General features: G+C 63.7%; 4 protein-coding genes and 1 long non-coding RNA gene across 8 annotated transcripts; 3 read left to right on the top strand and 2 right to left on the bottom strand.

Moving 5' to 3' along the window:
* Positions 1 to 314: 314 nt before the first annotated feature.
* CTSW (cathepsin W) lies at positions 315 to 5,431 on the top strand. Of its 2 annotated transcripts, XM_070068311.1 has the most exons (10): positions 315 to 472; positions 701 to 785; positions 1,624 to 1,737; positions 2,116 to 2,270; positions 2,363 to 2,465; positions 4,289 to 4,369; positions 4,440 to 4,565; positions 4,708 to 4,772; positions 4,845 to 5,054; positions 5,133 to 5,431. In XM_070068311.1, exons 1-10 carry the CDS (start codon positions 386 to 388, stop codon positions 5,241 to 5,243), a joined length of 1,137 nt encoding a protein of 378 aa, XP_069924412.1. In that variant the 5' UTR covers positions 315 to 385; the 3' UTR covers positions 5,244 to 5,431. The 2 variants fall into 2 exon arrangements, with proteins under 2 accessions (XP_069924412.1, XP_069924408.1); XM_070068307.1 differs by having other exon boundaries at positions 4,708 to 5,054.
* FIBP (FGF1 intracellular binding protein) lies at positions 5,426 to 9,067 on the bottom strand. Its single transcript, XM_070068304.1, has 10 exons — positions 8,690 to 9,067; positions 8,409 to 8,607; positions 8,198 to 8,324; positions 7,347 to 7,447; positions 6,719 to 6,852; positions 6,389 to 6,497; positions 6,252 to 6,315; positions 5,930 to 6,016; positions 5,748 to 5,845; positions 5,426 to 5,533 (listed from the first exon to the last, which is right to left on the bottom strand). The coding sequence occupies exons 1-10, from the start codon at positions 8,772 to 8,774 to the stop codon at positions 5,464 to 5,466; spliced, it is 1,074 nt and encodes a 357-aa protein (XP_069924405.1). The 5' UTR covers positions 8,775 to 9,067; the 3' UTR covers positions 5,426 to 5,463.
* A 978-nt stretch (positions 9,068 to 10,045) lies between these two features.
* Positions 10,046 to 11,671, top strand: CCDC85B (coiled-coil domain containing 85B). The gene has a single exon (XM_070068341.1). The coding sequence runs from the start codon at positions 10,199 to 10,201 to the stop codon at positions 10,805 to 10,807; it is 609 nt and encodes a 202-aa protein (XP_069924442.1). The 5' UTR covers positions 10,046 to 10,198; the 3' UTR covers positions 10,808 to 11,671.
* FOSL1 (FOS like 1, AP-1 transcription factor subunit) lies at positions 11,587 to 17,156 on the bottom strand. Of its 3 annotated transcripts, none has more exons than XM_002709251.5 (4): positions 16,947 to 17,142; positions 14,342 to 14,539; positions 12,801 to 12,908; positions 11,587 to 12,523 (listed from the first exon to the last, which is right to left on the bottom strand). In XM_002709251.5, the coding sequence occupies exons 1-4, from the start codon at positions 17,046 to 17,048 to the stop codon at positions 12,110 to 12,112; spliced, it is 822 nt and encodes a 273-aa protein (XP_002709297.1). In that variant the 5' UTR covers positions 17,049 to 17,142; the 3' UTR covers positions 11,587 to 12,109. The 3 variants fall into 3 exon arrangements, with proteins under 3 accessions (XP_002709297.1, XP_069924420.1, XP_069924426.1); XM_070068319.1 differs by lacking the exon at positions 16,947 to 17,142 and adding an exon at positions 16,506 to 16,661; XM_070068325.1 differs by having other exon boundaries at positions 12,329 to 12,523; positions 12,801 to 12,903; positions 14,342 to 14,536; positions 16,947 to 17,156.
* Positions 16,572 to 17,615, top strand: LOC108177955 (uncharacterized). The gene is made up of 2 exons (XR_001794646.3): positions 16,572 to 16,710; positions 17,381 to 17,615. It is a non-coding gene; the product is annotated as an uncharacterized lncRNA (long non-coding RNA).
* Positions 17,616 to 27,034: the final 9,419 nt, after the last annotated feature.

The following is a 27,034-nucleotide window of genomic DNA, read 5'->3' as shown; positions in this document are numbered from 1 at the left end:
TTCTCTGTCTCTACCTCTGTCTTTAAAATAAATAAATAAATTTCCAAAGGAGGCGGCCCTTGAGCTGACTGCACTGGCTGCCCGGGGGCCTCTCTCAGTTGTCAGGGGCCTGTTGGCGCTGGCAGCCCCCACACTTCCTGCCACTGCTGGCTTAGGATCTGCTTTCCTGGCCCCCAAAGGCAGCTTTGGGGTGTGGGCCGGGAGGAGGGGACAGGCAGGAAGGGAGGGGGGGCGGGGACTGAACAGCTCCTGTGCTCTGGGGTCCCCCCACCCCCACCCCGACCCCAGCCTGCCTCCCCCTTGGTGGTTTCCCCAGCTCCGCCCTCCCCACCTCTCTGACTTGGTCTGCGGGGCTTCCTGCCCAGGCACTCCGGGCTGCACCACCATGGCACCAGCTGCCCAGCTCCCCTGCTGCCTCCTGGCCCTGTGGGTGGCAGGCCTGGTCCAGGCCAAGGATGCCCTCGGGGCCCAGGTAAGAGTGCCCACCAGCCCTTCTCCCCCTCCCCCGGCAGTTCCATGCTTGGGGTCACCGCTCCAGGAACAACCAGGCTGCCATCCCTAGTCTTGGGTGGCCGAGGCTGCCTCGCCCGCTGCCCAGGCTCACGCAGGGGACGGAGGCAGCTGCTGGCTGGCCCAGCCCAGTCCTTGCAGGGCTGGGATCCCAGCACCTCACCCCTTTCTGCCCTCGGCTCCTCTCCAGGACCCCGGTCCCCAACCACTGGGGCTGAAGGAAGCCTTCACGCTGTTCCAGATCCAGTTCAACCGCAGCTACGCGAGCGCCGCAGGTATCCCGGGCACACACCTCCGGTCCGACCCTTCCCCCATTCAACAGATGGAAAAATCGATGCTCAGGATAGGGAACTGGCTGCGCCAAGGGCTCTGAGCAAGACGGTGGCAGGGCTGAGGGCGCACTTCCTGGTTTCCTGGACACACGAGTGGGTACAGGATGTCTTTGCTCTGAACCTGGGAGCAGGTGGCAGCTCCAAGACCACTTCCCTGTCACTCCAGGCCGGGGGAGGGACCACCACTCACCCATGCAGTCTCAGCGGACATCCAAGGATACCCATTTTGTCCTCAAGACGGGGACTTCCTTCTCCCCCAGCCCCCAAAATGCCAGCCCTGCTCCTGCCCTCTCACTGGATAGCGCCCCCACCCCGTAAGGGGGTCTGCGGGGGCTCTCAGTCCAGGCTGCCCCATCCTCCCCTCCCCCGCCAGGTGGGGGCTCACACCTGCAGGGAGAAGTGTGAAGAGGAAGCTGCCCACCTTTTCCTTTTAGTCACCCTGCCCCCATGCCCCCCACCCGCCTTAGCCGCAGGCTAGGCGACTCCTGCCTCTGGGAACTGACCCCGGGTGGGCTTGGTGCCCCTTCCTTAGCCTGGGCGTCTGCAGTGGGTGCTGTGAGGCCTGACCCCGGGGTGGGCTTGGTGCCCCTTCCTTAGCTGTGTGTCTGCAGTGGGTGCTGAGGCCTGACCCCGGGTGGGCTTGGTGCCCCTTCCTTAGCTGTGTGTCTGCAGTGGGTGCTGAGGCCACAGGAAAAGCCCCAGTGGGGAGGGCGCCCAGGCAGCGGCCACTTCCTGCCGCGAGGGCCCTCAGCCAGTCTTGCACAGCCCACATTTGGTCTAGAGCACGCTCGCCGCCTGCACATCTTCGCCCACAACCTGGCCCGGGCTCAGCGGCTGCAGGAGGAGGACCTGGGCACAGCTGAGTTTGGGGTGACTCGGTTCAGTGACCTCACAGGTACTGCGGCCCTCCTGGCCCACAGGTGGGGGGCGGGGAAGAGAGCCTCCCCCAGGGCTACCACAGATGGACAGAACAGGCCTTCTACCGTCGCTTCCCTGGGAGGGACCCTAAGGGCCAGAGGCCTGGGTGCTTGTCCCAAACCCCAGAGCGCAAGGGCGGGGACTCCGCTGGCCCGCTGCCCAGTGCAGCTTGGGGCCAGAGGCAGGAGGTGCGGGGAAAGGCCGGCCAGAACGTGGCCTCTCTAGGGCCACGCTTCTCGCCTTCCTGCCTCCCAGAGCATCATGGGACGGACCCAAGTGGCAAGGATGTGGCTGGCTGGAGAGGGAGGGACAGACTACGGAGAAGGGGTCAAAACCGTGACCTGTCTGTCCGCAGAGGAGGAGTTTGGCCAGCTCTACGGGCATCAGAGGGCAGCCGGAGGGGTGCCCAGCGTGGACAGAGAGGTGGGGTCTGAAGAGCGGGGGACGCCGTTGCCCCCCACCTGTGACTGGCGGAAGGCAGCCGGCGTCATCTCGCCCATCAGGGACCAGGTGTGTGCCCCCTGGCGGCCCAGCCCGACCTGAGGGGCGGCAGAGGGCAGGGCCTGGACGCCACTCCCCGGCCCCCTCCTCTTCCCCGCCAGAAAGACTGCAAATGTTGCTGGGCCATGGCGGCGGCGGGCAACATCGAGGCCCTGTGGGCCATCGGACACAGCCACAGCCACTCAGTGCAAGTGTCGGTGCAAGGTAGGGCGGGGCACGGTGACGGGGAGGGCGTGGGCCATCAGCCACAGCCACAGCCACTCAGTGCAAGTGTCGGTGCAAGGTAGGGGCGGGGCACGGTGACGGAGAGGGCGTGGGCACGTACACACAGCCACTCAGTGCAAGTGTGGGTGCAGGGTAGGGCGGGGCACGGTGACGGGGAGGGCGTGGGCACGCACACACAGCCACTCAGTGCAAGTGTGGGTGCAGGGTGGGGGGGGCATGGTGATGGAGAGGGCGTGGGCCATCAGCCACAGCCACTCAGTGCAAGTGTGGGTGCAGGGTGGGGGGGGCATGGTGATGGAGAGGGCGTGGGCCATCAGCCACAGCCACTCAGTGCAAGTGTGGGTGCAGGGTGGGGGGGGCATGGTGATGGAGAGGGCGTGGGCCATCAGCCACAGCCACTCAGTGCAAGTGTGGGTGCAGGGTGGGGGGGGCATGGTGACGGAGAGGGCGTGGGCCATCAGACACAGACACTCAGTGCAAGTGTGGGTGCAGGGTAGGGCGGGGCATGGTGACGGGGAGGGCGTGGGCACGCACACACAGCCACTCTGCAAGTGTGGGTGCAAGGTAGGGCGGGGCATGGTGACGGGGAGGGCGTGGGCACGCACACACAGCCACTCTGCAAGTGTGGGTGCAAGGTAGGGCGGGGCACGGTGACGGAGAGGGCGTGGGCCATCAGACACAGACACTCAGTGCAAGTGTGGGTGCAGGGTAGGGCGGGGCATGGTGACGGGGAGGGCGTGGGCACGCACACACAGCCACTCTGCAAGTGTGGGTGCAGGGTAGGGCGGGGCATGGTGACGGGGAGGGCGTGGGCACGCACACACAGCCACTCTGCAAGTGTGGGTGCAAGGTAGGGCGGGGCACGGTGACGGAGAGGGCGTGGGCCATCAGACACAGACACTCAGTGCAAGTGTGGGTGCAAGGTAGGGCGGGGCACGGTGACGGAGAGGGCGTGGGCCATCAGACACAGACACTCAGTGCAAGTGTGGGTGCAGGGTAGGGCGGGGCATGGTGACGGGGAGGGCGTGGGCACGCACACACAGCCACTCTGCAAGTGTGGGTGCAAGGTAGGGCGGGGCACGGTGACGGAGAGGGCGTGGGCCATCAGACACAGACACTCAGTGCAAGTGTGGGTGCAGGGTAGGGCGGGGCACGGTGACGGAGAGGGCGTGGGCCATCAGACACAGACACTCAGTGCAAGTGTGGGTGCAGGGTAGGGCGGGGCATGGTGACGGGGAGGGCGTGGGCACGCACACACAGCCACTCAGTGCAAGTGTGGGTGCAGGGTAGGGCGGGGCACGGTGACGGGGAGGGCGTGGGCCATCAGCCACAGCCACTCAGTGCAAGTGTGGGTGCAGGGTGGGGGGGGCATGGTGATGGAGAGGGCGTGGGCCATCAGCCACAGCCACTCAGTGCAAGTGTGGGTGCAGGGTAGGGCGGGGCATGGTGACGGGGAGGGCGTGGGCCATCAGCCACAGCCACTCAGTGCAAGTGTGGGTGCAGGGTAGGGGGGGGCATGGTGACGGGGAGGGCGTGGGCCATCAGACACAGCCACTCAGTGCAAGTGTGGGTGCAGGGTAGGGCGGGGCATGGTGACGGGGAGGGCGTGGGCACGCACACACAGCCACTCAGTGCAAGTGTGGGTGCAGGGTAGGGCGGGGCATGGTGACGGGGAGGGCGTGGGCCATCAGACACAGCCACTCAGTGCAAGTGTGGGTGCAGGGTAGGGCGGGGCATGGTGACGGGGAGGGCGCACACACACACACACACACACACACACACGTCGCCCCCTCCTGCACCAGAGATGCTCGACTGTGGCCGCTGTGGTGACGGCTGCAAGGGCGGCTTCGTCTGGGATGCGTTCATCACGGTCCTCAACAACAGTGAGTACCCGCCGGGCGGGGAGGGGCGGGGGCACGGGGGAGTCTCCCGCTCTGTCCCCTCCTCGTGCAGGCGGCCTGGCCAGTGAGAAGGACTACCCCTTCGAGGGCACCGTCAGAGCCCACCGGTGCCAGGCCAAGAGGTACAAGAAGGTGGCCTGGATCCAGGACTTCCTCATGCTACGTGACGACGAGCAGAGTGAGCGAGGCGGGCAGGCGGGCTGGCGGGCTGGCGGGCGGGGCCTGACGCAAGTCCTCACCGACAGGGGGCGGGGCGGGGCCGGGGAGACGCCCCAGCCGGGAGTGGGCAGGGCCTCACGCACCCCACCCTCTGCCCTCAGTAATAGCCCAGTACCTGGCCACGCAGGGCCCCATCACCGTGACCATCAACCGGATACTCCTGCACGTAAGGGGGCGAGCGGGGGGAGGGGCGCCCAGGACAGGTGGCCCCTTGCTGACCTCTGCTCCGGCCCCACAGCACTACAAGAAGGGTGTGATCAGGGCCACGCCCGCCACCTGCGACCCCCGGTACGTGGACCACTCTGTCCTGCTGGTGGGCTTTGGCCGGAGCACGGCGGAGGAGGGGCAGCAGGCGGAGAGGCTGCGGTCCCCGTCCCGCCCCCGCCCCCGCCACTCCATCCCCTACTGGATCCTGAAGAACTCCTGGGGGCCTGCCTGGGGGGAGGAGGTGAGCGTGATCGGGGGGGGGAGGGGGCGGGGCGGGGGCGGGGCAGAACCCGTGCCCTGACGTCGCCCCGCCTCCTAGGGCTACTTCCGGCTGCACCGAGGAAGCAACGCCTGCGGCATCACCAAGTACCCGGTGTCGGCGCGCGTGGACCGGCCCGTGAAGAAGCACCCGGTCTCCTGCCCTCCGTGACCCGCCGGCCGCCCCGCGCCTCTCAGCCTGCGGCTGCCCCTCCCCCGCCCGCCCGAGGCCCCGCCCCCCTCCAGCTTCAATAAAACCAGGGCAGCGCAGTGGGCACGCGCAGCGCAGCGGCTCCCTGGCCCCAGGTGCACACCCTGCACAGCCCGGGCTCCTGCCTGCGAGCCACAGCAGTCTGCAAACTCATGGCAACTTTATTGTCGGCGCCGGGGGCTCAGTCATGGTAGAGACGCAGGAGGCAGCCACGCAGGGTGCTCATGTAGCGGTCCCAGAGGGCCTGGTGCCTGTGACGGGACAGCCACAGGACAGCTGACGTGCGCCCCTCGCCCTGGACGCAGTCGGCCTCAACTGATTCATTATGGCCCCAGTTTACATACGGGATCAGAGGGGTTAAGTAACCCCCCCAAGGCCACACAGCCTCTCAGGGGCGGGGCTGGGACTCTGAGCCACAGAACTCCCACCCCCAGGAGGGCTGGGCCTGGGGCCAGGCTCTCTCACCGGAAGCCATCCAGGGAGTGGACAGACGCCGAATACTGGTTGAGGAAGACCCGCACGTCACTCAGCGGCCAGTGGTCGGAGCGGCAGGGTTCCACGAACTGTAGGCCCAAGGGAGTATTTGGCGCCGGGCAGGCCAGGCCAGGCCAGGCCGGGGGAGGAAGGCGCGGGCGGGTTCTGCTGACCTTCTCCACGAGGTCTACGAACAGGTCCCTGACGTCCTTGTTGTGGGTCAGCTTGGCGGCCACGTGCACCAGCCCCCGGGACAGGTTCTGTGGGCGGGGAGTCTGGGAGTTCTGCCCTCTGCCCAGGAGCTGGGGGCTGGGCACAGAGGCTGGGGGAGGGGCAGCCCCTCCCTCCGTCAGCCCAGTCCCGCCCCAGGAGCCGGGCCCCCGCAGGCGGGCAGAGCGCGCAGCAGCGCCACCTGCCGGTCCGTGTCGGACAGAAGCAGTGCGCCGCAGGCTGAAGACGCCCTTGCAAGGGACAGGGGCTGGGTGGGCCACAGACCTTGAAGTTGGCTTCCATCTCGGAGAAGACGCTGAGCTTCCCCCGGAGGGCGGTGCACACCAGGCTGCAGGACGACCGCGTCACGCCCAGGGCCACCGCAGCCCCCCCTCAGGCGCCGCCCGGGGACCCGGGGTCACCTCTTGTGCAGGTCCAGGAGGTCCTTGTCGGCCACTAGCACCTTGAGCTCCTTCAAGTCCTGGAGAAACTCCTTGTCCAGGTCCATGTCCATGTCATCCACCTGGGAGTCTGCGGGAGGCCCAGAAGGCAGAGATGCGGAGGGCGAGAGCACGCTGCGCCCGCCTCACCCCTGCCTCACCGCGGAGTCCGGGGGGGGGGGGGGAGGGGCGGCCCCCCGCGTGCGTGGGTGGGTGGAGGCTCCAGGACCGCGCGGGGACCTGGGGACCTTCGGCGGACGGCAGGCAGGGCGGCGGGCCCCGGCAGGTGGGGACCAGGGCGGCGGGGCTCACCGACGGCTCCGAGGGTCCAGTTCTGGATCATGAGTTCCGCACAGAAGGCGAAGTCTCCGAAGCTGAGATACTGCAGTTTCTTCTTCCCCGTCTCAAAGCGGTTGTTGGCAAAGAAGACGATGGCGGCGTAGTCCCTGCACGGAGCGCAGGGCGGTGCCCTCGGGGCTGCACTCCCTGCCAGCCCTCCCTGCCCAGGTCACTCCCTGCGGAGCCGCAGCCATGGCGGGGGTGGGGGACAGCATCAGACCCCCGGGGGCTCGGTCCGATCCAGAGCGCAGACCGGAAGTGGGAGCACAGCCAGGAGGTCACAGGTCACAGCCATGGCGGGGGGTGGGGTGGGGGACAGCATCAGCCCCCCGCAGCTGAACCCTGCTCGGTCCGATCCAGAGCGCAGACCGGAAGTGGGAGCACGTCCCCCAGCCCCAGCACAGCGAGGAGGTCACAGGTCACAGCCATGGCGGGGGGTGGGGTGGGGGGAGAGCTCAGACCGGAAGTGGGAGCACAGCGAGGAGGTCACAGGTCACAGCCATGGCGGGGGGTGGGGTGGGGGGAGAGCGCAGACCGGAAGTGGGAGCACAGCGAGGAGGTCACAGGTCACAGGCGGGGGGGGGGGGGGCTGGCCCCTCACCTGGCCAGGCGCTCGGAGACCAGGAAGTGCTGCTGGATGTTGTCCGCCAGGGAGCCCCGCATCTCCTCCACCACCTTGAAGACGCGCTTGAAGTTGTCGAACTGCAGGGGGCGGGCGGGCCGGGGCTGAGCGAGCCACCCACTGGCCCCTCCCCCCTGCCCCCACTGGCCCCTCCCTCTCCCCTCTGCCTGCCCCCACTGGCCCCTCCCTCTCCCCCTCCCTGCCCCCACTGGCCCCTCCCCCCTGCCCCCACTGGCCCCTCCCTCTCCCCTCTCCCCGCCCCGCCCATCAGTTCTTCAGTGAACTAGTCTCCGTTAGTTAGTCAGTCGCCCATCCACGGCAGGCTTATCAGCTTCCGCCGTCTGGCCCTGGACAAGCGCGGACCCGCTCCTGTCTGAGTTCCAGCCCACGGGAGACACCACGCTCCCGGCTAAGCCCCAGGAACACGGGGAGCTCACAGGAGACACCAGAGAGGCAGCGGAGGCCCAGGGGCAGGGCTCTCCCTGGCACGGCTGAAAAGGCCGTGGATCCTTGTCCCGGGTGTTCGTGGGCCGAGATCAGTGCCCTCCAGGGAAGGGCAAGGTGAGCGGGCTGGGGACGCATGCGTGGCCCGGACGACAGGCGAGCCCGAAGGCCAAGGCCAAGGCCGAGGCGGGCAGGAGGCAGTGGGAATCAAGGTACAGGGTGGCGGGAAGCCACCGTCAGACCCGGGCTTCCCTAAGGATCACCCTGGCCACAGGGTGGGGAACGGCTTGGAAGGGACAAAAGGGGGCGGGAGACGCCAGTGTGAGGCCGGGGCGAGGCCGCGTGGGCGAAGGCGGGGCGCACCGGCTATGGGGGTCGCTGCCCACCTGCCTGCGGCAGCTCTTCAGGGTGATGCCCGTCTTGGCGCTGATGTCATCCAGGTCCTTCTTGGTGCCCTTGGACAGCTTCTTGCCCAGAACCTCCCGCACGAAGGCCTCGTCGAAGGCGTAGTACCTTGTGTGAGCAGAGGGCACCCTGAGCCCTGGGGGGGGCTGGCAGGCCGGGGTCCCGCCCCTCTGCCTGGCCCGGGGCGCGCACCTCTCAATGAGCAGCGCCTGCCGCGAGGGCGGGATCTGGAAGATGAGCTGGTGCAGCAGCTTGGGCGGCGCGTGCAGCAGGCGCTCCAGCATGTGGAAGGTGCGGTAGTGGTCCATGGTGTCGCTCTGCAGCACGGCCGCCGTGGCGCCCGTCTGCTCCAGGATCCCCGAGCGCACCCGCAGGGCCACCGCATCGTTCACTGCGGACCGGGCGCCGGCATCAGCTCCCGCCCTGCCGGCCCCGACCTCCAAACCTCGGCCCCGGGCGGGCTCCCCGCAGACCTGAGTAGCCGTCCAGCCAGAGGCGATACACGTCCTCGTCGATGAGGGTCGTGTTGCCCACGAAGATGTCCAGCTCGCTGGTCATGGCGGTGCCCCGGCGGGCGCACGGGCCGGGCGCGCCCCCGCCGGGCCACTTCCGGGAGCGCCGCGATGACGCTCCGGGTACCCGGAAACTTAGCAGGGGACCACTTCCGGGGCGGAGGCGTTCCGGGCGGGGCGTGGGGCGGCCCCGCCTCCCGCGGGCTGGGCGAGTGCGGGGATGCCCCCGCGACTTCGGGATTTCGCAGGCGCTGGCCGGGAGGGGCCCGCGTCCCGCGCCCGGCCGCACTGCCCGCCCCGCGCGAGCCCTAGGCCGCCGCCGCGCCTCCCGGAGCCCCCTGGAAAGTTCTGGCGGCTCCCCACGCTGCCCGTGTCCGCGACCCTGCTTCCCCGCGTCCGAGACAGCCCCCACTCCCGCCGGCCGTCCTGGCCTGGCTCCTCGCAGGCCTCGCCCCCCCCCCCCCCCCCGCATTCAGTTCTGCCTCGCCGCCTCCTGCCTCCCTCACGCAGGCTGCCCCAGGCCCGGCTCTGGGCGCCGTCCGCCCCGCTCGCCCACGCCGCCGCCTCCAGCCCCTGCCGCAGCCTGAGCGATCGCTTTAAATGCGACTTCTCCAGCGTGACTCCGCGGTTCAGCTTCCGTGCCGGCCCGTGGAAGCGGCTGGCTTCCACCCCCCACCCCCCACCCACTTCCTCCACACCTGCCGTGCAAGAAAAACCAAAAACAACGTGAGGCCGCTCTCACGGTGCCAGGGCGGCCAGGCCGGCGCCCCCGCCACGGTGTCCTCTCTCTGGGCGCCTCGGGGTCCGTCTTCCGCAGGGCTCTCAGACCCCTCTGCTGGCCTTTTGCCCCCCGGGAGGGTCAGCGCCTCGGTTAAGCCAAGTCTACACGGACCTTGCACAGAAAGACGATTTATTGGACCAATAGGCGAGCCCCTGTGCGCCCCCTCCCCACCCACGGGCAGGAAGCGCTCCTCGCGAGCGAGGGGAGACTCGGGGTCTCCAGGACTCGGCAGCGGAGCTCCGCGAGCGCGGGGGGGAACCGGGAGGCCACCGCGTGGGGTTGCGCGGGAGTCGGGGACAGACGCCGGAGCCCAGGTTCGAGCTGGCGCAGAGACCCGGAGCTCGGAACGGAGAAGCGCCCGAGACGCCGCTCCGAGGGCGAGGGTCCCGGGGCCCCTCCTCCGCCGGGGTCGCCGCGCCGCCGGCCGCCGTGGGCGGGCGAGCCGAGCGCCGCGGCCCCGGCCCCGCCCCGTTCCGGGGAGGCGGCCCCGGATTGGCTGCCCTCCCCTGACGTAGCGCGGCCCCGCCCAGGCGCGCGCCCCGCCGCGTGCACACCCCCGGGTGGCTGCTGCAGCCTGCGCTGCCTCGGCCGCTGACCGCCGCCGGCCGAGCGGGAGCCGCAGCCGGGCCCGACGCGGGGCGCCTGGGCCGCGGCGGCCGGCGGGCGATGCTGCAGCGGCCCGAGCAGCCATGGAGGCCGAGACCGGCGGCCTGGAGGAGCTGACGGACGAGGAGATGGCGGCTCTGGGCAAGGAGGAGCTGGTGCGGCGTCTGCGGCGGGAGGAGGCGGCGCGCCTCGCGGCGCTGGTGCAGCGCGGCCGCCTCATGCAGGAGGTGAACCGGCAGCTGCAGGGTCACCTGGGCGAGATCCGCGAGCTCAAGCAGCTGAACCGGCGCCTGCAGGCCGAGAACCGCGAGCTGCGCGACCTGTGCTGCTTCCTGGACTCGGAGCGCCAGCGCGGGCGCCGCGCCGCGCGCCAGTGGCAGCTCTTCGGGACCCAAGCATCCCGGGCCGTGCGCGAGGACCTGGGCGGCTGCTGGCAGAAGCTGGCCGAGCTGGAGGGCCGCCAGGAGGAGCTGCTGCGGGAGAACCTGGCGCTGAAAGAGCTGTGCCTGGCGCTGGGCGAGGAGTGGGGCCCCCGCAGCGGCCCCGGCGGCGCGGGGGGCTCCGGCGCCGGGCCGGCCCCCGAGCTCGCCCTGCCCCCGTGCGGGCCCCGCGATCTGGGCGACGGGAGCTCCAGCACCGGCAGCGTGGGCAGCCCCGATCAGTTGCCCCTGGCCTGCTCCCCCGACGACTGAAGGCGCCGCTTCCTCCACGTCGACGCCCACCCGGGTGGCTTCGCCGAGCACCGGGACTGCTGCTGACCCCAGGAGCTGGACGCCGCCCCGGCTGCGCACCAGGGGCCTCGGGCGTGGCCCGAGAAGCCCCGGCACGGAGAAGGGCCCCTGGCTCTCGCTGGCGGGGCGGCAGGGGGACGGGAGGCCGGAGCGGAGGAGCTGGCTGCGGGTGGGGGGGTGGCTAATAAACCGGGACCGAAGCGGAGCCCGCCGCCTGGGCAGCGTCTGTTGGGACTCGCGGGGCTCGGGACCGGGTACCCTTCCCTTCCGACGCGACCGCAAAACTGAGGTGGCCGACTCCCCTACCCACTCGAGTTTGGGGTGGGAATGCGGGACTCTCTCCCCTCCCCCAGTCCAGTGCCGGGACAGACCGGGATCCGGCCCCTGAAGTGGCTCCTGCTCCCTTCCTGTGCAAGACAATGGGGCAGGAAGCAGGTGTTGGGGGCCTAGAACCCACTTGGCCGCGTCTTGAGGATGGACGCGGGGGTGGGGTGGGGGTGGAAGAGTGCCTCCCCCGTGGCACATGCGCCAGCTCTGTTGGCTCCCAGGGGAGAGGGACCGATAACCCCCCCACCTTCACCCCGGAGCACCCCGTTCTCTCCGTGCTGGCAATGAGGCGCCGGCGTCAGATAAGACAGGATCCAGAAGTATCAATTTGTCCAAGGTCACGGGGCCAGTCTGTGGGGCGGAGACCCACACCCAGGGCTGGCGACTCTGGGCCCAAGGACACACCCCCCAGACCAGAGCTTCAAGCCTTTTATTCCATGTTGGCAGGTTTGTATAAAAATACTCTCTTCTGGAAAATAAATAGCAGCTGCCCCTCCCTCTGGAGGCCTGGATTCCCTGGGGGCTAAAGGCTTCTCAGAGGGGGGCTACAGGTGAGCTCGTCACAGAAGCCCGTGGTACACACCTCGTGGACTGTGCGGGCCGGAGGGGTCGGCCCGTGGCCGTGCGCTGCTGGCAGTGGGGCTGGTGAGTTAGTGTTGTAGGCTGGGAGACAGGCTCCCTGGACAGTGTGGGGGGTGGGTGTGGGCTCCACAGGGCCCCTAGGGGGTCATACAAAGTCTCTCTGGGTTTTTCTGACAGATGGGAGATGTTTGGTCTGAGATTTGGTGCAAATGTGCTCGGTTTCACCTGGGGGGATGGAGAAGCGCGGCGAGGGCCGGGCGGTCCAGGCCAGCTGGACCTGGGAACGGGGCGGGGGCTGGCGGGGGAGGAGATGCCTTCTGGGGTGGCGCCTTGCAGGAGGGGGGCTGGGCTGCCTCACAAGGCCAGGAGGGTTGGGGAGCCCAGGGGGTCTGAGGAGGGATCCCCACTGCTGCTGCTGCTTTTGCGATGGGCGGAGGAGCAGGGCTCAGGGGTGCTGGGGTAGGTGAAGACCAGGCTGGGGGTGAAGGGAGTGAGGGAGGGCGTGGTCATGAGCGTGGGGGTGTGCAGTGCCTCGGGCTCCAGCACGGGCCCCGGGGAGAGGGAGATGCAAGGGACTGGGCGGCAGGGGGCGGGCGGGCTGCTGGTGCCGCCGGAGCCGCCTGGGTCGCCGCTGTCCTGGGCTGCTTCTGGGATTTTGCAGATGGGGCGGTGGGCTTCCAGCACCAGCTCCAGGCGCTCTTTCTGCTTCTGCAGCTCCTCAATCTCCCGCTGCAGCGCGGACTTCTCGTCCTCCAGCTTGTCCGTCTCCTGGAGAGGTGGCAAAGGGGAGTAGGGAGGGTGAGGGCGGAAGGCCCCGTGGCCCCCGCCGGGGTGGGGCGTCTCCAGCACGGCTGGACTGCAACTCCCGTGAGCCCCTGGGAAAACATGGGCACAACTCCCATGAGGCCTGGGGTGGCTCAGACAGGCTGCTGGCTGGACTTGGGCTCAGTGCTGCTTCTCCCAGGACTGTCCCGGGAGAGGGACAGCCAGGGTGCCCATGAGGCTCAGGGGGACCCTGGGTGCCCCCACAGGGGTCAGCGCTCACCGCCTGCAGGAAGTCGGTCAGTTCCTTCCTCCTGTTCCTGCACTTGGCCGCGGCCAGCTTGTTCCGCTCCCGCCTCACTCGGCGACGCTCCTCTTCCTCTGGGCTGATCTGGGGGGTCGGGGGGGAGGCGGCAGTGAGACAGACCCCGGGTCACTGCTGTGACCTTGCCCCCTCCAGGGGTAAGCCCCTGGCCATGTGGAGCCCCCCCACCCCGGTCTGTGATTTGAAGACCACTGCACCCACACTGGTTCCCCGTACTCGGGTGCTGCGTAGCAATGGCCAATTCCCACCTCTGCCCTAGCTCTAGTGCTCACTCCTGCTCCCACAAACCTCAGCTTCCAGGGCTCAGCTGGGCGCCCCGGGCTACAGGACACCTTCCTGCCCCCATTCCCTGGGGTGGGCTTTTCCCTTTGCAAGGGGCACCCATCCTTCTGTGTTCAGACTGCCACGTCTGTCCCCCAGGATCTGGAGTGCTGGAGGGGCTGAGCACCCACGGAAGTCGCAGCTTCGGGGGGACCTGACCTCTGTGCAGCTCAGCCCCGCCTTCCAGGTCAGGACTTGAAGCCCGGGGGCCGAAGGGGGCGGGGAGACATGACTTGCGTACGGTTCCAGCCACTGGGTGAGAGGCCAGTGAGTGGAGACCACGCCCCCAAGAGGACCCCTGGCAGCACCAACCTGGGAGTACCTAGGACAGGGCTGAAGGAAGCGGCCACGGGAGGGGTCCGCTGGCTGGCTTCAGCCCTTCTGTCTCTGGCCACCTGTTCCTGGCTGGTCTCACACCTTTCTCAGGACCCTGAGCTCCACCCCGGCTGCAGCGCGAGCTTTGCCGGGACAGCCCTCTCTCCACCGTGGTCCCATGTAGCAAACACCCAGGGAGAGGAAAGAGCCGTCTGTTCAAGCCCCTCCTTCCGTTCCTTTATTTGGGTGCGGACTCGGGGGAGGCGGACAGCTCAGCAGCCTCTACCTGGACCCTTCCCCGAGCGCCCAGGGAGACGTGTGGCCTGGTGGTCACAGCTGGGCAGACCCGGGCCGGTTCTCACTACTGCGTGATCTCGGGCAGGTGCCGGACACCTCCGTGCCTGCACTTCTTGGCTAAGGGATGAGGAGAGGCAGACACGCAGGAGGCAGAGGGTCCATGTCCGAGTTAAATGAGACGGGAAACAGATCCAGGGAGGAACTGAAGGGACCCCTCCCACTGCTGCTGCAGCTGCACTGCCTAAGCCCACCCTCTCCGTGCACGGCAGCCCATGGAGACCCTCTCGCCTTCCCCCCCTCCCCTTTGGCTCCTGCCAGCCCCTGTGCCTGGACTGTCCCTCCCTTCATCTCAGCACGTGCAACCCTGCGCCGCCTCCTCCAGGAAGCTTTCCCTGGTGCAGAGGTGACCTTTTTTGCCCTGCGGGCCTCCCCAGCAGCGCCCATCACCTCCTCCCCGGCAGTGGCCCTTCCTTCCCCGGCCGGTCTGAGCCCATGCTCTCCGCTGTGGCCAGAGCATGCCTTTGGCACACTGGCATGCCTGGGCACCCAGAACCAGCGCCCCTCACCTGTTCGCTGGGCCGGCGACGTGCTCCTGGAGGCGGCCCCAGAGCCTGGATGACTCCTGGCCTGGGCTGTGGGGGGCTGTACTGGGGGTAGGCCAGAGGCCTGGCGTAACTGCCGGGCCCCAGGAAGTGAGGCTGCACCATCCACTGCACCTCCTGGCTGCCACTCACAGCGTTGATGCTGGGCACGAGGTGGAACTTCTGGGGGAGAAGGAACGGAGGGCCAGGGTGAGGTCTGCGTGGCTCAAGGAGGTCCGAGCAGAGAGACTCTCCCGCCGTCCACCCTCCGTGCAGATGCCGGTTCTGGGAGACCAGAAGGAGCCCGGCTTGGCAGCCAGAGACACTGATGGGTGGCAAATCCCTGCTCACGAGCTGTGTGACTGTGGGCAGGGCACACAACCTCTCTGCTCACTGCCAGACACCTTCCTGGCCACAAACACTGACCCATGTGCTTGGCACAGCAGGGGCTCCATTTGCAGAAGCTGGGCTCTCGGCCCCTCCTGTACCCATCCCCCTGGGGGGACAAGGACAGCCCCGGAGCGCCTGCGGTGGCTGCGAGAATGGGGCGAGGGAACGGGGGAGACACTGCTCAGCTCTGCTCAGCCACTGACAGGGGACTCAGCGAGCTATTTCATCCCCGTGTGCCTCAGTTTCCCATTTTGCTGTTATCACAGAGGAGGATCGCAGCATTTCATTGATGCTAAGAAGTCTAGCAGCCGGCGTTGTGGTTGTGGACATAGTGGGTAAAGTCCCTGCCTGCAGTGCCAGCATCCCATACGGGTGCCGGTGCCGGTTCCGGCTGCTCACCTGGGAAAGCAGTGGAAGATGGCCCAAGTGCCTGGGCCCCTGCACCCATGTGGGAGACCCAGAGGAAGCTCCTGGCTTCAGATCAGCTCAGCTCTGGGTGTTGTGGCCATTTGGGGAGTGAACCAGCAGATGGAAGACCTCTTTGTCTCTGCCTCTCTATAACTCTCTTTCAAGTAAATAATTTTCTTAAAAAAAAAAAAAAAAAAAAAAAAAAAAAAAAAAAAAGGAAGTACCAAGCCGGCGTCGCGGCTCACTAGGCTAATCCTCCACCTTGCGGCGCCGGCACACCGGGTTCTAGTCCTGGTCGGGGCGCCGGATTCTGTCCCGGTTGCCCCTCTTCCAGGCCAGCTCTCTGCTGTGGCCAGGGAGTGCAGTGGAGGATGGCCCAAGTACTTGGGCCCTGCACCCCATGGGAGACCAGGATAAGTACCTGGCTCCTGCCATTGGATCAGCGCGGTGCGCCGGCCGCAGCGCGCTGGCCGCGGCAGCCATTGGAGGGTGAACCAACGGCGAAAGGAAGACCTTTCTCTCTCTCTCTTTCTCACTGTCCACTCTGCCTGTCCAAAAAAAAAAAAAAAAAAAAAAAAGGAAGTACCATCTAATAAGCTCTGAAATCAGACACACCAACTTAAACAACTTAGTGACACCAAATAATTGTGGATCTTTTACTCCACGGGGTCTTAGATTCCACGAAATACGGTAACGGAGGTGCCCAGTGCCCAGCGCCCAGCACAAGGCTGGCATGGCTGTCAGTGCTTCCAGTGCTAACTGGGACCCTTCTCTTTCTACCAGAAATCTGAGGACTGGGCTGGGATGGGGGCGCCTTGTTCTGGAAAAACTGGGTTCCAGCCCTCCGGACGGGCCCTGGGTGTGGGCGCCTGGTCGGCCGGGAAGCGCCCCGCAAGCCCAGGCAAGTCCTCGCAGTGCGAGCCCAGCGGCCCAGCGACCCCAGTTCCGGGCCCGCGGCACTGCCGGCGGCGTCCCCAGCTCCGGAGTTTGTCCGGGCCCGGGCCACTCGGGGCCAGGAAGGGAGGGGCGCCGCGGGTGACTCAGCCGCCGTGACTCGGCCGCCGTGACTCGGCGGAACGGACGCCGCGCCTTCCCTCCCCTGGCGACACGTGCTCGCCGCCCCTCGACAGGAAATGGGCACCTGCAGCTCCCCAAGTGCCCCCAGCCTGCAGTGGGCGCCGTTCGGTGCCGAGGGCAGGGGCGCGCGAGCTGTCCCTGGCGTCCGCCCCGGCACCTGGCCCAGTCTCTGTCTGAGTCCTTCCGCCACGGGGTGGACAGCCGGCCACCGGGAGCCCAGAGGGTCCCACCGCCCCGGAGCCCGGCTGCACCGCGCAGAGGAGGGGGCTGGAACCTGACGTCGCGGTAGACGGGGGCGGACACACAGGAGGTCACCGACAGATCCCGCCTTCCTGCTGCGTCCAGGGGTTCCCGACGTATCCCAGGCGCGGGATGCCAAGGGGGAGACGTCTGCTGACCGCCCGGGGCTGGGACATAGCCCGGACGTCATACGTCCCTTCCGAGGCGGGCGGGACGCACAAATGAGCAGTGGACCGCAGGTAAGAAAGAAGGTTCCCGGGAGGGAAGAGCCGGCGGCAGGGAACGAGGGGGCGGGCGCGCGTCCCTCTGGGTTCTGGGGGCAGCTGGCCCCCGGACTGCGGAGAATGGGCAGAACCCGCGGTCCCGGCCCCAGGCTTCGCCGCTTCCACAGCGGGGCGCGCGGGGACTGCCTCCGGGGTCCCAGGCGCCGTCCCCCCGCCCTGTCCCCAGGGACCCCGGTGTGCCTCCCTCTCACCTGCGGGGCCGCCGCCTGCGCCGCGGCGGGGGGCTGCGGGGGGCCTCCGTACGCGCCGCCGGCCCCGGAGCTCGGTCCGGGTTCCCCGAAGTCTCGGTACATGCCCTGGGCTGGCGGCTGCTCCGCGCGGTCCGCGTCGGAGGCTTGCGTTCTGACTCACGCGCACCTCGCGGAGTCTTCGTTTTATGAATGAAAAGTTGTGGGGCTGAGCCGCCGGGACCGCGGGGGGCGGGGCGTGCGCGGCGGCGCGGGTCCCCGCGGGGCTCCACCTCTCCGGACGCGCCGCCCCGTGCCTGGGCGCCCTGGGCGCCTCGACACCGCCCACCGTTCCGGGGGGAAGGGGCCGCCGAGGCGTCCCCCGAGCAGCCGCCGCGCCGGGGCCGCCCCTCTGACGTAGCTGCCCATACATGGTGCGGTTTCCTCGCCGCGCCCAGGTGCGGCCGAGGATTCCCCCGCGGACTTACGCACCTGCCGGGAGCCTGCGAACCCGCTCGACCTGGGCCGGCCTCGGCGAAATAGAACGAAGCCGACGCGTAGCAACCTTGCCACGCCGGGGAGGCTGGGATGAAGAACGTGGACCCGCTGGAAGCCGCCAAATGGATGAGAAAAAAAAAGAAAAAGAAAAAAAAACCACACGTGGTACCTAATTCTGGCTCTCACGATTTGCTGGAGGCCACGTGATGCTCCTCTGCCGCTGCTGTCCCTAGGCTCCAGGGGGTAAATGACAGGCCCCGCCGAAGTGGTGGGGTATCTTAACTCCCCCCCCCCCGCAAAGCAGCTAGCGCTGTGACCGGTCCACAGACAAAATGTATTATTTGGGGCGACCGCAGGAGCGACCACAAGTGTGGATCCAGAGCCCCCGCAGGCAGTGGGCGTCTCTCGCGGGACGCAGGTGTCTTGCGGGCAGCACCCGCTGCGGGCTGGGCGGGGGAGCCAGCCTTGCGTGGAGCGCTATGCAAGATCTGCCATGCTAGCGTCGGGCGTGCTTGGAAGAGAGGGTCAGCCATCACGCCCGGTGTTCCGAGGGGGAAGCCGGGACCGAGAACCGCCCACGGAGGTCACTGAGTGGCCATCGCCGTTAGCCCAGCTCGGCCAGGATTTTCCAAGGCTTCGCAGAGGCAGAATGTCAGTGCCAGGAGGAGCATCCCGACACACATTCCTGGCGTGCTCCCATTGTAGAGATGGGAAGACTGAGGCCGAGAGGGAGAGCGAGCGAGCGAGAGAGAGAGAGTGTGAGCAAGCGAGCGCGCTCGGGGCTGTCAGTGCCACGGAACTGGAGCCGGAGGACTGGGCTCTCCGGCTGTGCCCCCCGCTCATCAGCGGGCAGCTCTGCTTCTGTTCCCAGGCCTGCCTTGGGAACAGCGGCTGGGGGTCTACCGGGGCTCTCAAGGGCTCAGAACCAGGAGACCACCCTGGCCGGAGCGACCATTTTCTGTCTGGGATCCAGGAGCTGGCTCCACCGCCCCTCCCTCGCCCTGGTGCTACTCAACTCCTGGCTGCCCCTAAAAAGAAAAAGAAGCCACAGCCCCTTCCCAGAATGAGAAGTGCAGGTGTGTGTGTAGGGGGGCGGGGCGCAGGGTCTCACGGGGTCCCTGGGTTCTCCCCCTGGGTCACTCACAGGGAAACAGCGTGACTGCGTCTCAGGGCTGTTGGAGGTACAGGCTTAGCACCGCGCAGGGCGGGCGTTTGACAAACAGCAACAATGAAACGCGCGCGCCGCAGGTGACTGAAAAGCCCCAGGGCTGGGAGCCTTGGCACTCTGGTCACACACACACATACACACACACACGTGCGCCTGCACACACACACCGAGTGTGGACGGGTCAGGGGTGACAGCTGGCCGAGCAGGGGCTCAGGTCTCCGTGTGTGTGTGAGTGTGTGTACGTGACAAGTCTGGAAGTCCCTTCCTGCTCCAACGGTCGGTGGAGCCACAGGAGGGCCTGTGCGAGGAGGCGGCACATTCCAGGCCCCTCAGTCACCCCGCCCCGCTCTGGCCACAGAGACGTGCCCGCGCCCTGAGTTCACCAGCTCCTGCCCAGGGGAGCCAGGAGAGGGGGTGGGGGCACTGGGAGGCTGGGAGGAGGGGTGCACGGGGAGGCCCGAGAGGCCCCGCCGCTGTCTCTGGGCTGCCCCGCGGGCCTGGCTCCGTCCCTCTGTCTGTGGGAGCCCCGAGAATCCCCACCTCTTGGGGCTGCAGCGAGGTGAGGGGAGGCGACAGGGCGGGCGAGGCTGGGGCAGCCAGCAGGATCCGTGCCGCGGGGGGCGTGGCAGGCGATGTTTATGTTTTCCAATTCCCGTTCTCTTTTTAAATTGAAGTTTACTTTCTTAATGGAGGTCAAGTTCACATAACATACAATTAACCGCACTGCAGCGGCCATCAGGTTGTGCAACCACCACCTCTCTCTTGTTTCAAAACTTTATCGCTGCAGAAAAACACCCCGTACCTATTAAGTAATCGCTCCAATTTTCCCCGGCTCCCGTTCCCGGAGAACCGGGAACCTGGATCTGACGAGCCTGAGCAGCTCCTGTCAACAGAGCTGCACTCGGCGACATTTGGGGTCCAGCTCCTTCCAGCTAGCGAGCTGTCCTCAGGGCTCGCGAGTTGCCGCGTGGGGTCAGTGCTCGGCCCCCCGATGGCTGAGGGATGCTCCCCGCCACGTCTGTCACACGGTTCACTTACGCGGCTGGACCTTGGGTCTCCTTGTGGGTGGTGGTGACCGTTGGTACTGCATGGCCCCAGAGGCAAGCTGTCTGTGGCTCTGTGTTCAATTCTCTTGGGTGTGAACTTGCCGGCTCACATGGGGACCTTCGGCCAGGCTGTTGGAGAAAGCTCCCCACCGATGTACGTTTCCACCAGCAGCGGGTGAAGGTGTGAATTTGCCCAAACCTTTGCTCACCCTTATTATTTATTCCCCACGTGCTTCTTGGTCTCAAAGGATACAGTGTCTGTTTTGGACGGAGGTGTTCTCACGTCCTTTCCCATTTGTGATTGGATTTGTGTGTGTGTGTGTGTTGAGGTTGTATCAGCTGTTTATGTATTCTGGATAATAAAGCCTTAACAGGTATCTGAGTGGCAAATGTCCCCCCCGCTCCCCCCCCCCCCCACCGTCAGTAGGCAGTCTTCACATTTGTGACAATGGCCTTCAGGGCAGGAAAGCTGAATGTTGGGGCTGGTGTGCAGTTCCGTGGGCTACACCTCCACTCGAGACACCAGATCTCATATCAGAGCACCGGTTCGGGTCCCGGCTGCTCCACTTCTGGTCCAGCTCCCTGCGAAAGCGCCCAGGAAGGCAGCAGAAGACGGCTCGAGTACTTGGGCCCTGCACCCACGTGGGAGACCCAGATGGAGTTCTAGCTTCTGGCTTTGCCTGGCCCAGAACTGGCTGCTGTGACCATCTGGGGAGAGAACCAGTGGATGAAAGATCTCTCTCTCTCTCTCTGTTTCTTTTTCTCTCTTTGTCACTCTGCCTTTCAAATAAATAAATATTTTCACAAAAGAAAGTGCAAAGCTTAATTTTTATGAGCACATTATGTGTTTTTCTTATTATGTGACATTCTTATTTCTTTGAACTAATACATAATTGTACATGTCTGTGGGGTACAATGTGGTATTTCAGTACCCACACATGGCGTGTACTGACCAAATCAGGAATCAGCATTTTCCTCTACACATCATTTCTTTCTAAAAAGATTTTATTTATTTATTTGAGAGGCAGAGTTACGGAGAGAGAGAGAGAGAGAGAGAGAGAGAGAGAGAGAGAGAGAGAAGTCGTCCATCTGTTGGTTCACTCCCCAGTTGGCCACAATGGCCAGAGTTGTGCCAATCCGGAGCCAGGGGCTTCTTCCAGGTCTCCCACGGGTGCAGGGGCCCAAGGACTTGGGCCATCGTCTACTGCTTTCCCAGGCCACAGCAGAGAGCTGGATTGGAAGAGGAGCAGCGGGGACTGGAACCGCACACGCAGACGGAGGTTTAACCTTGTGCGCCGCAGAGCCGGGCCCAGATCACGAAGGCGGACCCTGTGCTTTCCTGTTTCCGGTGTCAGCTCCTAAGCTTTGGTCGCGGATGAACCGGGAGTGTGACATACGGTGACGCGCACCCAGCCACATGCTCAGCTCAGCGGCCTTTTCGGTACCTGTCAACTCACCCAGCCCCCACCACTGGCACCAAGACAGGGGGCTCCCGGGGCTGTGAGGGCTCCTTGTGCCGCCCCCGCTGTCTCCCCCACCCACAGCTCACCGCTAGCATCACAGCTTAGTCTTGCCTCTTCAATTTCATATAAATGGAACCTTCTGATTTAGTACTCTTTGGGGTCTGGCTTCTTCTTTTTAATGAATTGATTCATTTGAAAAAGGAGAGAGAGAGGGAGAGAGAGAGAGGATCTTCCATCTGCTGATTCTGTCCCCAACAGTTGTAGTGCAAGCCAAGTCTCTCATCTGGGTGACAGAGACCCAGGAACTTGGACCTGCTGCCTCCCTGGGGTCACAGCAGTAGGAAGCTGGAATCGGAGCAGAGCCGAGACCCAGCCCCAGGCGCTCCAGCGTGGGATGCGGACGTCTCGAGTGGTGTTTCAGCCGCTACCCCAGAGCCATTTACTTACCCCAGCAACACCCCTGTGAGATAGATATTATAATATTGTGCCCATTTTCAGGACTGGCACGTGGCGTAGTGGGTAAAGCCACAGCTTGCAGTGGCGGCATCCCGTATGGGTGCCAGTTCAAATCCTGGCTGCTCCACTTCTGATCCAGCTCTCTGGTACGGCCTGGGGAAGCAGTAGAAGATGGCCCAAGTCTTTGGGCCCCTGCGCTAGTGTGGGAGACACAGAGGAAGCTCCAGAATCCTGGCTTCGGATTGGCACAGCTCCAGCTGTTGCGGCCATTTGGGGAGTAAACCAGCGGATGGAAGACCTGTCCTTCTCTCTCTCTCTCTCTCTGCCTCTCCTCTCTCTCTGTAACTCTGATTTTCAAATAAATGAATAAATCCTTTAAAAAATATTGTACCCATTTTATAGACGAGTAGCTGCATGCACGGGGGAATCAAGCCGCCTCTCAAAGCCCCACAGCTGAGGAACAGAGCGCCCCGAATCCTTCACGTAGTCGTCCAGGTCTTCCCAAACCCGGTGGACCTTGGGTGGCCCTCCAGCCGCACCCTCGCTCTCTCTGCCCCAGCCTGGCTGGCTGTTGCAGGCAGTGCTCCTGCCTAGGCGTGCCCCCCTCCCCGCCAGCCCCCAGTGACCACAGCCAGGTAATCCCTCGTGCGGGAAATCCAGCCGGGTAATCCCTGGGGCTATGCAGGAGACTACCTCTTCTCCCTGCTCAGAAAAATTGTTAAAGATTGTACATTTTGGAGATAGAAGAGGAGTCTTTCAAAAAAAAAAAAAAAAAAAAAGGTCATGAGAGATTGACCAAAAAGGTAAATTTACCTTTGGTGCAAAACAAACGTTGAGGGGCCGGCGCCGTGGCTCACTCGGTTAATCCTCTGCTTGTGGCGCCAGCACACCGGGTTCTAGTCCCGGTTGCCCCTCTTCCAGGCCAGCTCTCTGCTGTGGCCCGGGAGTGCAGTGGAGGATGGCCCAAGTGCTTGGGCCCTGCACCCCATGGGAGACCAGGAGAAGCACCTGCTCCTGGTTTCAGATCAGCGCACTGTGCCGGCCATAGCGGCCATTTGGGGGAGTGAACCAATGGAAGGAAGACCTTTCTCTCTCTTTCTCTCTCTCTCTGTCTGTCTATAACTCTACTTGTCAAAAAAAAAAAAAAAAACAACAACTCTGAAATCCATGCCTGGGGCCAGCACTGTGGTGTAGCAGGTAAAGCTGCTGCCTGCAGTAACTGCATCTCATATGGGCGCCGGTTCGAGTCCCGGCTGCTTCACTTCCAATCCAGCTCTCTGCTATGGCCTGGGAAAGCAGTGGAAGATGGCCCAAGTGCTTGGGCCCCTGCACCCTCCTGGGAGACCCAGAAGAAGCGCCTGGCTCCTGGCTTTGGATTGGTGCAGCTCTGGCCATTGTGGCCAATTGGAGAGTGAACCAGCAGATGGAACCCCACCACCACCACCCTGTAACTCTGAGGGTCTTCAAAAAATTCATAAAAAACTATGCATGGATGTCAAATATTTCTTTGCCAAAATAACCTTTTTAAATTCATTTTCCATGAACTTTTTGGCTTTTTGAGGTATCCTCATGTCTGTGTGCGTTTGTCCCTACACCAGTATCTGTGTCTGTGTTTCTCAGCTTGGCAGCCATAAAAGGAAGTCAGGAGAAGAAATTCCTTTAGACACCAGCACTGTGGCACAGCCGGTAAAGCCGCCTTCGATGCCTGCATCCCATACGGTTGCCGGTCCGAGCACTGGCTGCTCCACTTCCAATCCAGCTCCCGGCTAGTGCTCCTGGGAAAGCAGTGGAGGATGGCTCAAGTGCTTGGGCCCTGCACCCATGTGGGAGACCTGGATGAAGCTCCTGGCTCCTGGCTTCAACCTGGCCCAGTCCCAGCTGTTACAGCCGTTTGGAGAGTGAGTGAGCCAACGGATGGAAGATCCGTCCCTCTCCCTCTCTCTGTAGCTTTGCCTTTCAAATAAATAAATTATTTTAAAAATCAATTCTTTTATATTTAAATTTTTTTCCTTTAGAATATTACCTTTTAATTATATCTTTTCAGAATTAATTAATAATTTTACTTGAAAAGCAGAGAGAGAAAGAGATATTTCTCATCCGCTTGTTCTCTCCCCAAATGCCCCCAACAGCTAGGGCCTAGAACTCTGTCCAGGTCTGCCCACGGGGGACAGAGACGCAAACACTCGAGTCTTCGTCTGCTGCCCCCGGGTGCCCACTAGCAGGAAGCCGGGACGGAGAACAGAGCTGGGACTGGAACCCAGGTCCTCCAATACAGATGCGGGCACCCGAGGGGCATCTATCCATGGTTCTAAACACCCACTCAAGCTTATTTTTAAAGGCTTAGTATTGATCTGAAAGATAGAGCGAGAGAGAGAGAGAGTGAGCGAGCGAGCGAGAGGAGAGTGGGGGGAGAGAGAGGGGAGAAAGATTTCTCTGAGCTGTTTCACTCCCCGGGAAGTGAAGCCAGGAACTCCACCAGGGCCCCTGGCTTTTTTTTTTTTTTTTTTTTTTTTTTTTTTTTTTTTGGGTAAAATGTAACATAAAATGCACCTGAGCCATTTTTATTAACATGTAATATTTATACACTTCCATGGTGTCGCTCCCCCTCTTCGTGGAGGAACGACACAGGACCCTGCGCTGTTCTTTTGTCTGCTCGGCCCTCCCCGGGTTTGCTGCTGGTTCTTCCCAGGTTGGCTACTGACCCTTCACCTCCGTGGAGGGGCGGGCCCCCTGCCACTTTCCCCGCTTCCGCGGGGGAGCGGCACACCGCCGGCCGGCTCTCTCGGGGGCTGCACAGGTGTTCCCTCAGATAGATGTTCCCCTTAGATGTTCCTGGTGCATGCCGTCTCTCTCCTCCTTTATAGTCCTCTTCCACCAATCCTAACTCTGCTACCCACACGCCGAGCACGCTGCTCTCCTCCAATCAGGAGCAGGATCAGCTCCTGCAGGTTATTGGCTGAACTGGAGGCAGCTGTGTAGAAGCTGTTTACTCCTCTCCCAGCGCCATATTGTGGGAGAGCAGATGCATAGAATAAGTCTTAATTCCAGTAACTTAGTCTAGTCCGAGTTGCTCCCAGTTGCTCCCCACACATGGAGACAGTGTAGCCTTTCACAAAGGCACCGAGCTGTGCCGGCGCCGTGGCTCACTAGGTTAATCCTCCGCCTGCGGCGCCGGCACACCGGGTTCTAGTCCCGGTTGGGGCGCCGGATTCTGTCCCGGTTGCCCCTCTTCCAGGTCAGCTCTCTGCTGTGGCCAGGGAGTGCAGTGGAGGATGGCCCAAGTGCTTGGGCCCTGCAACCCCATGGGAGACCAGGAGAAGCTCCTGGCTCCTGCCATCGGATCAGCGCGGTGCGCCGGCCGCAGCGTGGCGGCCATTGGAGGGTGAACCAACGGCAAAGGAAGACCTTTCTCTCTCTGTCTCTCTCTCTCACTGTCCACTCTGCCTGTCAATAAAATAAAAAAACAGAGGCACCGAGCTGTACTGTGCAAATCAAGTCATTAGCACTTTCATTTCCTTATTATTTTCTTAATATTTCAAGTTCCTCCCTGTATTTGAAATCTTTAATTGCATTTCTTATATATTTTAAGGTTTATTTATTTGAAAGGCAGAGTTACAGAGAGAGAGAGATCGAGAGAGAGAGAGAGATCTTCCATCTACTGGTTCACCCCCCAAAGTGGTCACAAAAGCCGGAGCTGAGCCAGTCTGAAGCCAGGAGCCAGGAGCTTCTTCCGGGTCTCCCACTCAGGTGCAGGGGCCCAAGCATATGGGCCTTCTTCTACCGCTTTCCCAGGCCGTAGCAGAGAGCTGGATCGAAAGTGGGGCAGCCGGGACTCGAACCCGCGTCCATATGGCATGCCGGCACTGCAGGCAAAGGCTTAGCCCACTGCACCACAGCCGGCCCCTTCTGCTGCTGCTGCCGCAGCCTGCTTGCAGACCTTGGGAGGCAGCTGTGGTGGCGCAGGGACCCGGTTTCTGTGCACAGTGGAAGAACCATACTGAGTTCCCCCTCTCAGCCTCCGCCTGGCCCAGCTCAGGCTGTTACGGGCACTGGGGAGTGAACCTGCAGATGGGAGCCTCCTCTTTGCCTTTCAGATTAAGAAAAAATAAATGTGTGGGGCCAGCATTGTGGCAAGTGGGTTAAGCCGCTGCCTGCAGCACCAGCACCTCACACGGGCGCTGGTTGAAGTCCCGGCTGCTGCACTTCTGGGTTCAGCTCCCTGCTAATGGGCCTGGGGAACAGGAGCAGATGGCCGAAGTGCCTGGGCCCCTGCGCCCACATGGGGCACCCGGAAGAAGCTCCTGGCTCCTGGCTTTGGCCTGGCCCAGCCCTGGTCATTGTGGCCATTTGGGGAATGAACCAGTGGATAGAAGATCTCTCTCTCTCTCTCTGTAACTCTGCCATTCAAATCGATAAAATAAATCTTAAAAAAAAAAAAAAAAAAAGCATTTTAAATGGAAACTGAGAATAGTGTATAACAGAACTCTCTGTCCTGTCTTTAAAAAAAAAAAAAAAAAACAAACCCAGAATTCACACGTGGTGAATGTTCTGGCCATATGTCTTCACTGATCTGGTGTTTAGCCCAGCAGAACTATTCCAATTAAGAGACAGAACGTTTTATCCCTCCCCCGCCAGCTTCTCTCCTGCTCCTCTGCCGTCATCCCCCGTCCCCACTGGGGAATCGTTTAACAACGTCTGTTACCATAGTTTTTTTGTTGTTGTTGTTGTTGTTTTTTTTAAATCAAGATTGATTTGGAAGTCAGAATCACAGAGAGAAAGAGGGAGAAACAGAGACAGAAATCTCCCATCCGCTGGTTTACTCCCCAAATGGTTGTAACAGCCAGAGCTGAGCCAGGTGGAAGCCAGGATCCAGGAGCTTCTTCCGGGTCTCCCACATGGGTGCAGGGCCCCAAGCACTTGGGCCATCTTTGGTTGCCTTCCTGGGCCATCAACAGGGAGCTGGATCAGAAGTGGAGCAGCCGAGCCGGCGCCGCAGCTCACTAGGCTAATCCTCCTCCTTGAGGCGCCGGCACACCGGGTTCTAGTCCCGGTCGGGGCGCCGGATTCTGTCCCGGTTACCCCTCTTCCAGGCCAGCTCTCTGCTGTGGCCAGGGAGTGCAGTGGAGGATGGCCCAAGTACTTGGGCCCTGCACCCCATGGGAGACCAGGAGAAGCACCTGGCTCCTGCCATCGGATCAGCGCGGTGCGCCGGCCGTGGCGGCCATTGGAGGGTGAACCAACAGCAAAGGAAGACCTTTCTCTCTGTCTCTCTCTCTCACTGTCCACTCTGCCTGTCAAAAAAATAAATAAATAAATAAAAGAAGTGGAGCAGCCGGGACACAGACCAGAGCCCATGTGGGACGCCAGTGCTGCAAGCAGAGGTCTTACCCGCTACGCCTCAGCGCGGCCCCCTGGGTTTGTTTTGTCTTCTTTAGAACCTCCCAGTGGTGGAGTCACACAGCCTGTGTGTTTGTGGCTTGT

Source organism: Oryctolagus cuniculus, chromosome 1 (assembly GCF_964237555.1).
Source record: "Oryctolagus cuniculus chromosome 1, mOryCun1.1, whole genome shotgun sequence".
Taxonomy (NCBI): Eukaryota; Metazoa; Chordata; class Mammalia; order Lagomorpha; family Leporidae; genus Oryctolagus; species Oryctolagus cuniculus.
The sequence above is the reverse complement of the archived record's forward strand: the minus strand, read 5'-3'. Positions and strand labels throughout refer to the sequence as shown.